The sequence below is a fragment of the Marmota monax genome, unplaced genomic scaffold, assembly GCF_021218885.2.
Source record: "Marmota monax isolate L192 unplaced genomic scaffold, Marmota_monax_Labrador192_F-V1.1 WCK01_AAM20220418_F8-fsc00041, whole genome shotgun sequence".
Lineage (NCBI taxonomy): Eukaryota > Metazoa > Chordata > Mammalia > Rodentia > Sciuridae > Marmota > Marmota monax.
In genome coordinates, this window is record NW_026695238.1 from 10688453 (window position 1) to 10705869 (window position 17417).

The 17417-nt window shown below is 34.3% G+C and overlaps 1 protein-coding gene across 11 annotated transcripts in view; it reads left to right on the forward strand.

The window, feature by feature from the left end:
- Window positions 1-10: 10 nt before the first annotated feature.
- Mff (mitochondrial fission factor) overlaps window positions 11-17417 on the forward strand; it is a 31729-nt gene continuing 14322 nt past the window's right edge. For 4 of the 11 annotated variants that reach the window (XM_046439827.2, XM_046439829.2, XM_046439833.2 and 1 more), the window contains exons 1-7: window positions 11-148; window positions 3081-3192; window positions 3998-4175; window positions 5407-5627; window positions 6840-7006; window positions 11846-11934; window positions 14278-14352. In XM_046439827.2, the coding sequence (XP_046295783.1) occupies window positions 4117-4175; window positions 5407-5627; window positions 6840-7006; window positions 11846-11934; window positions 14278-14352 (611 nt within the window). In that variant the 5' untranslated portion in view covers window positions 11-148; window positions 3081-3192; window positions 3998-4116. Of the gene's footprint in view, window positions 149-277; window positions 416-3080; window positions 3193-3997; window positions 4176-5406; window positions 5628-6839; window positions 7007-11845; window positions 11935-14277; window positions 14353-17417 lie in introns of those variants that run through there. The other 7 variants (XM_046439830.2, XM_046439832.2, XM_046439835.2 and 4 more) reach the window with 4 other exon arrangements.

Consider the following 17417-nt stretch of genomic DNA (forward strand, 5'->3'; position numbering starts at 1 on the left):
TCTCTGCTGGCCCGCTGAGGGCCGCTTGGCCGGTGCTTTGCCCCAGCGCCTCAGTGCGCTCGGCCAACGGCCTCTGAGACTGCTCACCCGAGCGCCCCGGGAGCCGGCGGGCCGCGGCCCTCTCTGGGACTCTCCAGCGGGCCCAGGGGTGAGTGCTGACGTCTTCCCGATCTGGGACTCCCACCGGAGCCGTCCTCCGGGCCTAGCGCTGCGGCAGTGACCCTCCGGTCGACCGAGAGCCCGCGATGGCCCAACCCGCCTGAGATGTCGCCCCGGCAGCAATCAAGTCCCCAGGCCTTTCCTCCTCAGCATCTTGTCGCCCTCGGATTCCGAGGAGCGGAGGAGAGCGCGGCGGCGGAGCGGCGGGTCCTGCCGCTGTCGGGCCCGCCTCCTGGCCTTCCCAGTCAGCGCCCCGGTGTGTGCAGAAGTTCGGATTTGACTGCATGGAACCTGAGCGGGCTTGGGAAGCCGGGGAGAGGCTTGCGAGCCCGGTTTGACCTTGAGCCCGCGGTGTTTAAAGTGGCTTTTTGTTGGGTTTTGTGGAAAATACGGTTCGGAAAGAAGGGCCGGTTGGAAGCCCAGGCAGTGGCGTCCGCGGGTGGCCGTGCGTCCCTGGGAAGGCCCTGCGGCTCTGTGAGCATCCTTGCTCCGGGGCGGGGATGCCGGCGTTGCGCCTCGCAGGCCCCCGGGAGCGCAGAAGCAGGGGCTGCTGGAGAAGGTCCTTCCTGCAGGAGTCCCCCTTCTGGGGCCAAAGATAACCCCCAACTAGGCAGAGGGAAGAGCGCTCGTTCTAAAGTGGTGGTGTCCTTTTATTGCAGAAGATGAACAAAGCTTATGCCAAATATCGAACCAGTTAGTGATAGGGAATGTTTTCTCTCCCTGGGAGGAAGACATTTCTGCATCAATCCTCTTGGCTAATGAAATCCCACAAGAAAAACCCTTAGGGAAATTAGGACGATTTAAATTGCACTTAGTACTTAGTCTGTCCGTGCAATTAAATTGGGGGAACCTGCCATCTTTTTGGTTTCCGAGTCTTGTGGATTCATAGGCTGTTTTTCTTTCCAAAGGAAGTTGTGTGTTGTCTCCCTGTCTGATAGGGCTATCTCATCTTAGAATTACGCTACTTTCCCTTCTGGTGTTGAAATTTTCTGTGCCTAATAGATCTTTCTCAAAGTGTTCTGTGACTTTTCTTTAAAAAATGAAGTTAACCCTGGATCTCAACAATTTTTTTTTTCTGATACACCATAATTGCTTAGAAAGAGAACCCAAACAGGGTGACCTAGATAAAAACCTTGAACCAAGTCCACACAATATCTGTTAAAGAATTGGTTTGGGGTTTTTGTTTGTTTGTAATTGTAGAATTATATAAATTTCTACTGCCACAATTAACTCAAGTTGTTTCTGTGATTTTCTAGACTTTATGGTGTCCAGTGTTCTGATTAGAAACTGAGAAATTGGGCTTGAATCATTGTGTCTCCAAATTGGTACATTTTTCTACCAGTGGTTTATAACTTGACTCTAGATGCTAATATAGATGAGGGTTTGTTTTAATAGTTATATTTTTGTTACATGTATTTATGTGTGTACATAAAGTCTGTGGTTTAAGGTAGATATCTAAACCTTTCTTTAAATATTTTTAAGTCAAGTTGAAGAAATTAAGTGCAGCCAAAAGTAAATCTACTGTGTGAATGCAGGGGGCAGGGGACATGAAGTTTGAAATTATCTTTGATTCTGAGGGAGATTTTTGTTTCATTAGCTATATTAGAATCATGTGCTTGTTGCCTAGTAGATGCTAAGTGACAAAACTTCTGGAATTAATATATTAACCCCAAATGAGAAGTTTATTTATTGCTAAAAGATTTTGCTCAAAGTGCCCTGTCCAATGAGGGAGAAAAATAATCAAATTCTTATCTGTTTTATTTAAGCAGAAAACACAGTGATTGAGACAGCAATATTAAATCAGTGCAAAAGTTTTATTTGCTTTTAAATTTAAGTAGTTCAAGTACAGAAGATTTTGGATTTCTCCAGAAGTTGTTTTTTCACTGTCTACCTATGTGTTTGTTCTAAGTCCATGATTCTTTACAAACTCAGAGATTCTCATAAGAAATGATGCTACTGTGGAATGAAATGTTGAGACCCTTGAGACGTTCTAGTGCAAAGTTAATAAGAAGACTGAAATGCAGTGAAGAGAATGTGGAGACCAGCACATTTCAAAGAAATGATGTGTTTCTAACAATTGATGTCCATTGTTTATTATTATAAAAATTCAATTTATAATATCCCAAAGCTGATATTGTTTTGGGATATGTCTTTTCAGTGTTATTTCTGAATATAAGCTTTCACTATGCTTCAGATAGACTTTAAGAATTTGAAGAGTATCTCATCTAGAACAATGCACCAAACTAGTAGAGGTTGCCTTTGGAGACCTGAGTGGTTGAAGACAAGATTTATTGGAACACTTTATTTTCTCCATATGTTCTTATGTACATTGCCATGTACATTTATTACTGATTCCATTTTAAAAACATTTTAAGTGAATGGAAATTTATTTCTTATGCACATATAAATATACGTATAATATTATTAATTTAAATATATTTTCTCTGTCATATTTTTCTAACTACAAATAAGAAACAATGATAGAGATGTCTTACTTGAAGAATAATCATAGGGTACTGCCTGTGGGACTAAAATTGGTGGTAAGCTTATTTTTTTTTCTTTATTTGTTTGAGGAGGATACTGGAGAGTGAATCCAGGGGCGCTTAACTACTGAGCCACATCCCCAGCCCTTTTTTGTATTTTACTTAGAGACAGGGTCTCACTGAGTTCTTAGTGCCTTGCTAAGTTGCTGAGACTGGCTTTAAACTCAAGATCCTCCTGCCACAGCCTCCTGAGCCTCAGGGATTAAGGAGTGCACCACCATGCCTGGCTCTTTCTTTATTCTTTTATTCATTTCTTAGTCTAAAGTTGTATATCTTTATGACTTTTGTCATTTGGAGAATTTCCAGTTGGAAATTGGAATTTCCAATTAATATTATTATCCTCTAGTTTCTCAATTAACTCCTGTTTTTCTTTCCCAGGAACAAAAGTGGCTCTAACTCCAGCACGTGCACAGTGAAGCAAGTTGAAGGATTTAATATGAAGCACAGAAGCAGATAGTACCAAACAGCAAGCAGTAGTTTGTACACATTTGTGAGTAAAATTTTCTCTTTGGCTTATTTTCTTAGCTTGAAACTCTGTATGCCCAATCCTTAGAATTTAGACATTTTGGTAAAGAACAAAAGAAGCTAAGTTAGCATTCATAATGAAACCAGTTGTCAAGGCTCAGCACACTAAGCAACTTCTGAGAACTCTCTTGAGTGTCTCAGTTAGATGGAATTTAAGATGTAGAGTACATCTGTGATATGGAGTTTAAGAAATATCCCAGCTATGGTGAAGACGTTTATACTGTCTTTAATTGCTTATTGATCTGGACTTATATAATATCATTTACTAAAAGCTTAGTGTAATTTGGTTTTTGAAATTTATATGCCTTTAAGAAAGCCATTATATACATATACATCAAATTTTAGGCTACCTCTAATACATTTATTATTATCCTTTGCATTCTCTTTATGATTTCTTCATTTGTGTTTTGTCTAAAAAATTAAAGGTTTTTTTTCTCCTTTGGAATATAATGATTAAAGGAGCTTTATAGCAGTGTTGATTTTTTTTTCTAATTTAATACCAAATCTGTATCATCAGTACAGTTTTTCTTTATCCTGCTTGCAAAATTGCAACATAATGTCTATGCTTAAAAGAATGATAAAATTATCTTTATTATAATTTTTGAGATACAGAATAACTCTTGAAGAAAGATTTCAAAAGTGATTTCTTAGCTCTATTCCAAGTCATTTTCAAGTCCAAAAGTAATGTTGAGTATATATTCACTTTTATTCATAGTTTTCTTATGAAATGAATTGTCAAAATACTGATTTTTATTCTTTCTTTTTTACAGCTGGAAAAGCAGTGTCCGTGTTGTTATGTACACCTCCAAAAAAAGTTCAGATCTGTAGGGGAATTGTTGTGTAAAGTAAACTGAACTACAGGGTAGCAGTATTTTAATAGCTATTGTAGATGTGTATTTACTGTATTAAAATGAGTAAAAGATCAAGCAGTGACACACCACTAGGAAGGTCAGTGAAATTTTTTTCAGTTGAGTTAGTATTAAAGTTTGAAAGACAGTGCCTTAAAAGCTGTTTGCCATAGGCTAATCATGCACTTTTATGCTTTTATCAGCTTTTTGTACGTTAGGACAATATTCTCTCTATGGCATTTCCCTGGAATCATGTATCCTTCTCTGATTTAGAAGGCTAAGTAATGCATTTGTACTGTCTTTTCCCCAAAGATATTTCATGCTTTTGAAGAATACACATATAAATAGCCAGGCATGCTGGCTCACACCTGTAATCTCAGTGACTTGGGAGGTAAAGGCAGGAAGATTGCAAGTTGAAGCCAGCTTCAGCAATTTAGGAAGGCCTGAAGCAACTTAGTGAGTCTCTGTCTCCAAAAAAAAAAATAAAAAGGGTTGGGAATGTGGCTCACTGATTTAGTGCCCCTGGGTTCAATCCCAGTACTCAAACAAACAAATATAAAAATAAATAATGCGATTCTTTTAATCCCTCAAAAAAATGAATGTATACTTTAAGGGTTTATTAATATTGTCTACTTGCTATTCATTGCATCTCAATCATCAGATATATGTTCAATAGGAGAGGTTTTAATTTGTATTTTGTGATTTTCAGGGGGCCACATCTTTTCAGTAAATTCAGCATTAACATTATTCACCTTTTGGGTCTGGTTTTCATCATTAAAAGCTTTTGTTTTTGCATGCGTGACAGCAATTTCTAATTTATATAAAGTCAAACAGCTTTCTCTTAAATAATTGTTCAGGGTTTTTGTTTATTTGTTGTTTTATTTTGTTTGCAGTGCTGGAGATAAAACCCAGGGTCTCATGCATGTTTGGCAAGCGCTTTACCACTGAGCTACATTCCTGGCCCCCTGATAAGGAATTTTTAATTTAAAATTTATTTCAGGCATTATTAAGTTATAAGCATTATGCATTTCTGTTTTTGCAGAGGAAGAGTATGTATTTTCTTATGTATGTGTTGCGGTTATACAATAATTTTAAAAATTTGTTCCTGAGCAAGCAATATCTTCAAGGTGCAATTTCAGCTATTAGGTGAAGACATTGTGTTGAGGAAAATATTATCTTTAATCTTTTTTTTTTTTTGTGTATGTATTCAATGCTCAAAAATGAGATGTTTCCTTTTGCTTTATTATAAGGTATTGTCTTCTGATAAGACAGAATAGAGGACTGGAATTCTAATACTTAGTCATCCTGGTCTTAAAATTTTCCTTCCACAGGGTAAGTGGGGCAGCATTTCCTTCACCCACTGCTGCTGAGATGGCAGAAATTAGTCGAATTCAGTATGAAATGGAATATACCGAAGGTATTAGTCAGCGAATGAGGGTCCCTGAAAAACTAAAAGTAGCACCACCAAATGCTGACCTGGAACAAGGATTTCAAGAAGGAGTTCCAAATGCTAGTGTGATAATGCAAGTTCCAGAGAGGATTGTTGTAGCAGGTATTTCACGTTTGTTTAGAAAGTTGCCTTATAATCTGTTTTACATATTTTTGTGAAACCTTTTGGGGTTTTAAAATATTATTTAGAAAAGGGTTTGGGAAATACAACTTTGTTTTAAAAAATTTCTACTCATTATAACTGCTTGAATTTCAAGCAATTTCAAAAGTATTTTGACAAATTACTGAGATTTTACATGGATAGTATGTATACATTTTTAGGTGTACAACTGATGATTTTTGATAAACTTGTAACCATGTAACTACCACAGTTGATATGACCATTTTTGTTACCCAAAAAGATTCCCTTGTGCTTCTTCTCCATCATTCCCTAGGCCTCAACTCAAGTCAACTAAAATTTCTTTCTATAACCAGAGACTAGATTTATCTTCCCTAGAGTTTCATATATATGGAATATAATATATACTGCTTTGTCTGGCTCCTTTTGCTTGTGCAGTGTTTCTGAGATTCTTCCATATGGTTGCATATATTAATTGTTCATTCCATTTTATTACTGAACAATATTCTAGTATGTAAATAAATCATAAATTATCTATTCATCTGTTGGACATTTGAGTTGTTTCCTTTTGGGAGCTTTTAGGAATAAAGCTGCTATGAATATTCATGTACATGTCTTTTTGAGAACATATGTCTTCATATCTTTAGAAATGAAATTGCTGGGTTATAAGTTATATTTAACTCTTTCAAATGCTGGCAGTCTATTTTCCAAATTATTGTCTCATCAGTGATATGAGTGTTGAAGTTGTTCCACATTCTTGCTAAAAGTTCATATTTGTCAGTCTCTTTAATTTTAGTCATTTGAAGGGGTGTGTAATAGCATTACCTTTTGATTTTAATTATTATTTCCCTGATGATTAATAATTTTGAACATCTGCTCAAGTGTTTTTGGTCACTCATATATCTCCTTTTGAAGCATTTATTCAGATGTTTTGCCAATTGGAAAAATTGAGTTTTATAAAAATTTCTGTACATATCTGGATACTAGTTTTTTTAATCATGTATATACTGCATAATTTCTTTATAAATTTCTGTGTCACAATACTAAATAATAGTGAAATATTAAACTTACAGTGAAAGTGTAGTTATAAAGAAACTAATGCTATTGAGTATGTTATAATACAAAAATGATACAAAGTAAATATATTTAAACCTACCCTCTTCTTTTTTTTTTTTTTTTTTCTTTTCTTCATCTTAGGAAATAATGAAGACATTTCATTTTCAAGACCAGCAGATCTTGACCTTATTCAGTCAACTCCCTTTAAGCCTCTGGCACTAACAACACCACCTCGTGTACTTACACTAAGTGAAAGACCACTAGATTTTCTGGATTTAGAAAGATCTCCAACACCTCAAAATGAAGAAGTGAGTAGAGTTTTAGTATCAATTGAATTTGAAAGAATATAAACAAAAGTAAAAGTTAAGGAGAAATTAAGAGGCTATGTATCGTATCATTACATCTTTCCATGTGGTACACTGCTACTGTCAATTCTGATTTGTAAATTCTCCAAATATTATGCTATAATTTTTTTAAATATGCATCAGGAAAATTAAAATCTTGTGGGAAATATTATTAATATTCATGTAGACTTGAAAGAAGAACTTTTATGACTAGATGTTATATATTAATACAGAGAAAGTTGGAGAGTTTTACAGTAGGAAAAATTAATACATCTCTTTTTATAAACTCAAAGTTTATAAAGTCTGACAGACGGAGCTAAGGAAACTCTTTTTTTTTCTGTCTTTCTCTTTTTACAGTACTAGGAATTGAACCCAGGGATGTTCTACCATTGAACCACATCCTTCCCTTTTTAAATTTTATCTCAAGACAGGATCTCACTATGTTGGTGATGCTGGCCACAACTTGCAATGCTCCTGCCTCAGTCTTCTAAGTAGTTGGGATTATAGGACTGGGCCACTGCACCTGGTACAAGCTCTTTTTCCCTTGACCTTCCCCATTCTTGATAATTGATGAAATGTTTCTACTGAGTTAGCTACAGTACCGCATATAACATTAGTACCCTTATTGACTAAGCATAACAGTATGAATTAACTAGTTTTTAGCAGTAAAGCTCAAGTTTTGCCTCTGCTATTAACTCAGGACCAGTTTTTTTTTTTTTTTAAACTTCTTGATGATTTAGTTGCATATTTTTCATTATAGCTTCTGAACTTCTGATGTGATGTCATGAGGCTTGTACAGGACAGTAATATCAGCCAGATGCAGTGGCACATGCCTGTAATTCTAGCAACTCAGGAGGCCAAAACAAGAGAATTACGAGTTCAAAGCCAGTTGTGGCAACTTAGCAAGACCCCATCTCAAAATAAAAAATAAAAAGAACTGGGATATGGCTCAGTGGTAAAGTGCCCTGAGTTCAATCCCTGGTACTACAAAAAACAAAAACAAAGATCATGCGCAAGCATTTTTTTAAATTGGTCCTGCCTTTCTCTGCTTTCATTTTTCGTGCAGTCCATTCCAAAGGGGGTTAAGCACTCATATAAACTAGGGTAATGCAATTTCCTACTATTAGGTTTTGCTTATTTTTAGGTTTAAAGTTCCTGCTGAAGTACTTGAGATAATATACTCTTAGGTGCCAAATTGTACATTCTAGATATGCTTAGTGAAAGCACTAAATTTGATTCTTTACATGACAGAAAGGCACCAAGGTACTTGTAAATTTTTTTTATTGAACAATCATTTTTTGAGCTTCTATATATAAGACCTGAATATAGTACAGGAGTGAATGACAGATAGCTCCTGTTCTCAAAAAATTTACTATTTGCCTGGTGTTATGGTTTAAATGTGAGATGTTCCCAAAAAGCTCACGTGAGACAATGCAAGAAGGTTCAGAGGAGAAATGATGGGGTTGTAAGAGTCTTAACCCAATCAGTGATTTAATCCCCTGAAAGGGATCGACTAAGTATTAATTGAAGTGGTAGGGTATGGCTGAAGGAGGTGGGAATTGGGAGCATGGCTTTGGGGTATATATTTGTATCTAACAAGTGGAGACTTCTCTCTCTGCTTCCTGATCATCGTGTGTGCTGCTTCCCTCTGCCACACTCTTCTGCCAAGATGTTCTGCCTTAACCACAAGCCAGCCTTCTATGGTCTAAGACCTCTGAAACCGTGAGCCCTCAAATAGACTTTTCCTCCCCTAAAATTGTCCTGGTCAGATAGTCACAGGAGCAAAAAAGCTGACTAAAATACCTAGTCACTGAAGGATAATGCTGTAAGGGAAAACATCGACACACAGAAGATATAAAGTTCTTTATTAAAAAAAAATGATAAAGATTATAAAGATGGCTACACAAAGCAAAAAGTGCCACAGAATGCCCCCAGTTAGGGGTCTACTTTCCAGCTCCCCAGAGTTTCCATTGGAAGTTAAAACTGTGAGAAATACTGTCTTGGAATAAGGATTCTAACAGGAGAGAGTTGCTTTATTTGTTATTTGACAGGTTTTGTTTTTCTTTTGATCTTTCTGAAGATAAAAATAATGCCAGTGCATAAGATTGTTGTGAAAATTCATGTTAAAACTCAGTGTGTATAGACATTATTGTTATAAAAGAGTAAACATCCTATAGCAGGATCCAAGTCCTGAAAGAGTTTCTGAGAGTAGTACTAGCTGCCTACTGAAAAGCTTTGACGGTAGTCTGTACTTCCAAGTTTTTAGAAGGGTCAGGTAGCTGTCAGGAGGTAATCAACCAATGAATGGGGGAGGGAGCCAGAGTTCTTACAGCTGTTAGATATGGATTAAAATAAAAAGGCAGTAGGCTCTGCAAGCTGATGACATTGATGATTCATTCAGTGTATAAAGTGACATCCTCAGAACCATTTGCTCTATAGTAATCATTCCCTAAGAGATGCCAGGGTTTCTCTATTGACATCTTGAATTGGAAAACTTGACAGTGAGGGCTGTCCTTTGCATTGTGGAATGTTTAATTACATTCCTGATGTCTGCCTGTAAGATGCTAGTAGCATCCTCAAAATCATGACAATAAAAAGTATCTCCAGCAACTAAAATATAGAAACAGATCAAATTTCCATCAACTAATGAATGGATTAATAAAATGTGTAATATTCAGAGAATGACTATTAACTGGTAAAAAGGAATGGAGTACTGATACCTGGTATAACATGAATCAACTTTGAAAACATGCGAAGGTTAAGAAGCCAGATAGAAAAGGCCATGTATATTCTACTTGTGTGAAATATTCAGAATAGGCAAATCTATAGAGATGGAAAGCAGATTAATGATTGCCAAAAGATTGAAAGAGAGAGAGGAATTAAGAATGACTGTATAATCTGGATGGGGTTTCCTTTTGTGATAATGAAAATGCTCTTGAACTAGATAGTGGTAATGTACAACATAGTGATCATGCTAAATGGCACTGAATTATACACTTAAAAATGGTTAAACTGGGAATTGTATGTTATGTGTATTTTACCACAATTAAGAAAAAAATATCTGCAGACATTGCCAGATATTCTCTACAGGTCAGAATTACCCTTAACTGAAAGCTACTGTCCTATGTCAAGAAAGGAGACTACTGGGGAAAGACTTATGAGAAATAATTTAAAATTGTTGTTCAAAAGCCTAGCTAATGAGTTGAATGTGGTAGTGCATATTTGTAATCTCAGTTAACCCTGAGAGGCTGAGGCCTGCCTGGACAACATAGTGAGACCTTATCTCTGAACAAATGAATGAGAAAGAAAATATGACTGACTCAAGGAAAAAAAATTGTAGAAATCAAATGCACCTAATTTCCTAAACTGGCTTAAAGAATCCAAGTGAGTCTACATGAAGGGCTTAAAACCCTTTAGCTGAAGTCAGTGGGAGATCTTCCAGAGTACAAGAAGAGAACAGTACATAGAAAAATAATTGGGAAATGATACTTCTGAGAAGATTTGACAGCTGTGAGGAGTGTGACCAAGGCAAAGATTTGGATTCAGCAACATCTCCTTTCAGTCAAGCAGCAGTATGCTTTGTAAAGATCAGCTATAGGTAAATGTCAGAGCTTTATGAAAGTTCTTTGAAGTAGGAAGAGAAAACAGACTGTAAAGGATGAGTTGTAAGAAGTTTTTGCCAAAATTCACAATTCCTGCTTCAAAGAAGAGAAGTACTAGAATGCTATCCATTTCTGTAATAAATCTTTAGAAAAGCACCAAACCCCAAATGTGCCTAAGAAATATTAGTTAATCAAAGGCAATCTGGAAGGAGCAAACCAGTTGGTCTGAATAAACTTTACCTGATTTTGGAAGAAAAGAGCAAAGGCAATGAATGTTTTCTTCAGAGAAGAAACTTATCTCCGAGCCATGTCAAATGATCAAATTCTACTATACAAAGTGTGAAGCCAGAACTCTGGGACTAGGAGAAATATTACCCAGCTAGAGCCAACTTCATCACCAATTACACTTAGAAAGCCATGGTTATAGAAGCTGAAGGATAACACAAAAGCTATAGACTCGGTAATCCTACTGTAAGGGTCTTGTTCCCTACTTATTAGTGCCTTATTGACATGAACCCTGAGGAGGTGAAGCTAAATACCATATCTGATCTGAAGTATAGGGAGTCACTCAGCTATGCAACAGAGCCTGAAACAATTGCAGACTCCGCCGGCATTCCATGAATACTCAAGAGGGCCCTGTAATAACTAGAAAGAAAGCAAGTCTCTCGTCTTCTTATCCATCCTTACGGTGCATGAATAAATGCACCTGGTTGTGGAGTTGTTAAATTTTGCTTACAATTGCCTACAAGTAATTTTGATTTGGGGCTTAACTATAACATACTTTTGCAATAGGCTTCAAATGGACTCTTCTGTTTTCAGATGTTATTTTTTTCACAGACCCTCCCTCAGTCTTTCTCCAGTATCTATTGTTGAGCAGTATTCATTTCATATACTATGTAGTTAAACCTACAGTGGTTGTGTCTGTATTGAAAACTATAGATTTTTTTCTTTCTTCTCTGAGCAGTACAGCATAACATCTCTTTGTGCAGCATTTATTTTGTATCGCATTAGGCGACTTAAAGTGTATGGGAAGATTACATAGCACTATGCCATTTTAAACAATATACATGTCTGGCAGTAATTCTTGGTTGCTTTTCCTTGGTTCCTTGTAATTTATATGAATAACCCTGGATTAAGATTCTTTTGATGCTGAGCAGCTACTAAGAATATTTTCTGTCCTCTTCCCTTTGTGCCTTAACAGATCCGTGCAGTTGGCAGGCTAAAAAGAGAGCGCTCTATGAGTGAAAATGCTGTTCGCCAAAATGGACAGCTGGTCAGAAACGATTCCATGTGAGTAGAACCGCTACACATTGTATCATGTTTGTAAGTTTTCTCAGTTTATTGTCTATATGCATCTTTTTCTAAATAGTTATTTCCCATAATTTTGGAATCTGTTTTACATTTACATCAATTTTGTATTTTTGCAGTACTTTTTATAGCCTTAAATCTGACCATTTTGTTAGTTGTATGAATTTTTCAGTAACATTATCTTCTATGTGTGACTGATACTCTTTTGTGAGTATGATTGGCTTATTTGGGAATTCTATAAAGTATATTTAATTGATGAACATAAGTGCTCAGTTATAAACAGTCTTTAAAAATGTTTATCATATACACTGAAAAATAAAACAGAATAGAATGTCTTTATTTTCAAGTTATTGATATCATGATTGTAAGTCAGCCATTTTCAGCTCTGTCTAGTGAGCTGAGCTGTGGCAAACTGCAGGATAGATAAGTAGAATTTTGCATACCTTTCCAGGAATAGTGTTTGGTGTTTAGCTTTCTACCTGCTGATTCTTAAATTGATAGGTCCCTTTCATTAAAAAGAAAAAAAAAATACAGAGATCTTGTTTAAAGAACTATTTGCTTAAATTCTTCTTTCTTATTTGGTTATGTTATCACATCATGATTTTAAAACTACTCTAAGATGTTGCAGATTAGGAAAATGCTTTTTATTGTTTTGTTGTAATTAACTGATTTTTACAAGTAAAATATCCTTTGAAAACTGGTCAGAATTTTAAATCTTACACTAGTAAGATCATTTAGATTATTTATACAAATTAATATTCTTCCTCATTAATTTTTGATCAGTTTCCATGAATTCATCAGGACCAAATGTGTTATCAACCATAATATTAGCTTCTCTGAGAACTATGAAAGAATCAGGTGGTATTAGATCTTTTCTGGAAACTTGAAAATCTAGATAAAAGCAAAACATTTAATTTTGTATACAAAATAAGTAGAGCACAATACAATTATACTATTTATATCAAAACAGTAAGTTCTAGTTTGTACTTGACTAAAGAGTGTGGTGTCCAGAGGGACTTTGATGAGGGTAGGAGCTTAATATTCAAGTTGGAAAGAAAATGTTTTTCATGTGTTTTTATCCTTGCTTTGAAAGAAGTCTTATGTACGAATCCAATCACTGAAATTCCAACTTAAGTGTAAATTATCTGCTTGCTTCATTGAAATTCCTTTCTCTTATGTTAGGTTCAAGAGAGAATTATAACTGCTCTGATTCCTTAAGAGTCTCAAATGCCCTTTAACAAAGTTGTTATTCTGTAGGGTTATATAAAAAGAGAGTTAAAAACAAATGTATCTCCTTTAGGTATCTAAAAGGTTCAACTATTATTAATATGAAAGTATCTATGATTAATTTTATCTTTCCTGGAAGGTATCTGGTTGGCAGATATGATGCAACAAGTTCATAAGATCCATATTTTCCTAGAATATTTCCTAATATAGCAAACAAATAATTAAAAGCTACGTAGTTTATGGCTAAGTTAGATTAAACACACCTAAAGTCTTAGGTTATTTTCTGTTTTTTTTTTTTTTTTAAGGTAGCAAAGTTTCTAGTAAACTTTCTTACTATATAAAGATGTGATTTACTACTTAGGACCTTAATTACTTTGACAAGTTCCTATAACATAAAAAGATTAATAGTGTTCATTTTTAATTTTCACTTTAAATAGCTTTGATGCCACTTTCTAGTTGTTTAACAAAACTAAAAATTTTGTTTTGAAAATCCCATTTTTGACAGTGAAAGTAACGTGAAATTTTTATATATTTCACAGTGAAACACTTGATATTATTTAACCATACTTTTTGTTATAGTTGTTATACATGTTGCCATGTTAGTAGTAAGATATTTAACTCTTTATGTTAATAATGAAACTTTGCCCTTTCTTCTCCTACCATTGTTAATTTTATAATTTATAATATTCGTCTTTAAGGATTCATATCTCACTAATTTTAGGAATTTTGTATAATGAGCATATCACATATTCAATGCTGTTAATGTGGTAAGAAAAAAATTAATATAATACAGCTATAGTTACCTCAATTAAAGTAATTATTAAAAGCTTCCTGCCTTTACCAACTTAAATCTTTTCTTTGTAGTGGGAGACTATGCATCATTATGCATGAACCTTTGCCTGCTTCCACTTTATTTTGTGAATCTAAAAGTGAAAGAGCAAGGGCATAGGCTTTTGTTTTTTTACTGCTTCAAAGAGGCAATAAGATTGATTATTGTCACCTATTGGCAAAAATGAATTCTGACAGTAGAATCATTTCTAGCTTTTTTTGTGTGTTATGAAAGCTGAATATGTGAAAGAAGCGTAATTATTATTTAAGGTGGCACAGATCAGATTCTGCCCCGAGAAATAAAATTTCAAGGTTCCAGGCATCGATTTCTGCACCTGAATACACGTAAGATTTTATCTGCTCTGCTTTTCACAAGTAGGAGTTGTTCTAATTTTTCAGGCTTCTGTTAATACTAATTAATTAATCTATTTTACTAGGTAATTGGTATGTACTACCATAATTCTCTTTTTCTTTGGCTTTTTAAGTACTTCTCTTTCAGGGTTTCTCAAACTGTCATCATACATTTTATTAAGTAAAAAAAAAAAAAAAAAGACCAATTGAGAAAGTTTTATGTGGTTATACGTATTGGTGAAAGGAAAATGGAATGATTAATGCATAAAGATAAAGCACCTTTTTCTATTTTCTTTATTTTGCTTTGGTTAGACTATTAGTATTCTGTAGATTCAACTTAAGCAGTTTCAGTAATCCAATTTTTTAAATTTTAGCACACTATCTTTTCTTGTTTAATTTTGACCCAGAAGGAGAATGGATTCTTTATTGAGGTTTGTTATTGAAGTTGTTTGTCTGCCTTTGTGTATTTTTTTAATTTGTTTTAATTAGTTACACATGACAGTACAATGATCTTGACATATCATACATTTGAATCAAATGGGATATAATTTCTCATCTTTGTGTATTTTTAATTCCATCTGTTAAATTATTCTTGGAAGAATTTTGTGAGATCCTTAAACTCATTTTTTTTGTAAGTGTGACAGAATAAAGTGTGGTAATGACTGTGCTCGCATGAGAGGAAACATTTTGGTGTTGTGCAGTACAAAAATTCAACAGTGAATATAGTTCTTTAGGAAATAAAGAAACCACACTAATGGCCAATAGTTTTTCTCTTATTATGGTTTTATTATTATGCTTCTGGTGACTAGTAAATTATCTTATAGATAGCAATAGCAAATTAAAATTTTCTGTTTCAAATTTCAAGAGAAATTAATATAGAATTTGTGTTTCAGTTAAAAAAAATATATTAAATTCTCTCTCTCTTTACCACTGAGCTTCACTCCAGTTCTTTTTATTTTTTATTTTGAGACAGGATCTCACTAAGTTGCTGAAACTATTCTTGAACTTGGAATCTTCTTGCTTCAGTCTCTTAAGTAGCTGTGATTATGGGTGTGTCCCACCATGCCCGGATTTTCTCTCCTTTTTTTTTTTTGTTTTTTTTTTTACTATTTACCTATATAAATATCTATAAAAGGCTAGCACCTCACCAAAAAGGTTACTCTCACAGTTTGAGAAACATTATTCCTGTAAAAACCCATAGGAAGAGGTACTTAGCTTTAAACTTACCTTTTAATAATGACATAGTTATGCTAAGCAAATTTAAATTTTAGTTCTGACATTGACTAGCATCATTTATTTAACACTTATATGATAAGATTTTTATGTAAGCATGTGATAGAGTAAACCTCAGTGCTTTCTTCAAAATTTTCTAATCTTTTATCTTATCCTGATACCTTTTAAAAAATTAAAATTGAGATTTTGTTGTTTTTGTAACATTACTAGGATTGTTTTTCATCCAAATGCAATTTTATTAAATTACTAATATTGTGATATTTGCTTAATCTCAGTGCCTTTGCATTGTGTTTACTTAGCAATAAAACAAACAAACAAAAATCATTAAACCTTGACTTGGGTACATGAGTGGACAGAGTTAAACCCAGTTTCCCTCCACAGATGATACCAGTAAAGAATATTCCAATTGACTGATACAATTTTTAGGGCTTCTTATTTTTTGCTCTTAAATTTATTTATAAAGAGATGACTTCTCATTAAAGCTTTGCAAAAGAAAAAAGGAATTGCTAAATTATCTATTATTTCGAATTATGAAGGTAGTTTTATTCATCTCTGATTTATAATCACTTGGCTCCTCTGTAGATGGAAATAATCAAGGGCACTTAATCTGTACACATTCTGTCAAAAGTAGACTTCAGTTTAAAAATATACTTCCTATTCTGTTTTTGCTGTTTATGGAGGATTGCCATGTAAATGAATGAAAAGTTATTTCTTACTAATTCTTGAAACTTTAATTTCCTTGAAGAAACAACCAGAAATCCAAATACTTTTTTTACATTGGTCTTGATGAAATAAATACTTTTACTAGTATTGATAAATACTTAATCTCATCCTTTTTTCTACATAAATATTTTTTCTTAAGTTCAATTGAGGATCATATAAGGTTTTTCCCTGCTTATTATCATATTCCAATTTCATATGATAATAGAATCTTAAAATTGGAAGAGATTTTAGACTTTTAAAAAAATTAAATTTATTTTTATTAGTTGATTTCTCTGATAATGTGATATTAACATTAATCTTTGATATTTAACAAGTGCCTGTAGATTGTTCTAGAATCCAACCTTCTGTTCATTTTTGCCATTAATCTGAAGTTAGTCTATGCTTGACTATTTTATAAGATAACTACCTCATTTTCTGTGTATGTAGAGAAAATACTTGTACTTTAAAATTTTATATATATATGTATATATATATATATATATATATATATATGTATATGTATATGTAATTCCTTATTGTTTGTTTCTAGCAAACTGGTTTCTCTCAAAAGAAATAACTTTTAATTTTAGTGGGCAAAAATCATCCAACACTATGCATAGACTTGGATTTAGTTCATTGATGTAGTTGCCTTAAGATTATAATTCTAAATATTGGTTATTATATCCTTTACTATACTACTATGTAACTAATTTTTTAATACAGAATGATGAACAAAGTAGTCGATTTCATCCTCAAAATTCAAAGTACTAATTAATTTTTTAAAAGCTTAAAAATTTAGCTAGGTACACAGGCAGCTCTATCAAGAATATAAAACCGGCCAGGCGCAGTGGCGCAAGCCTGTAATCCCATTAGCTTGGGAGGCTGAGACAGGAGAATCCTGAGTTCAAAGCCAGCCTCAGCAATGGCAAGGTGCTAAGCAACTCAATGAGACCCTGTCTCTAAATAAAATACAAAATAGTGCTGGGGATGTGGCTCAGTAGTCAAGTGCCTCTGAGTTCAATCCCCGGTACCCCCACTCCCCAAAAAAGAATATAAGATGGATTGTTTAGTTATGTGGATGTAGAACTGGCCATTTTAAATCCTGCTTCTGGTGATACTTTTCA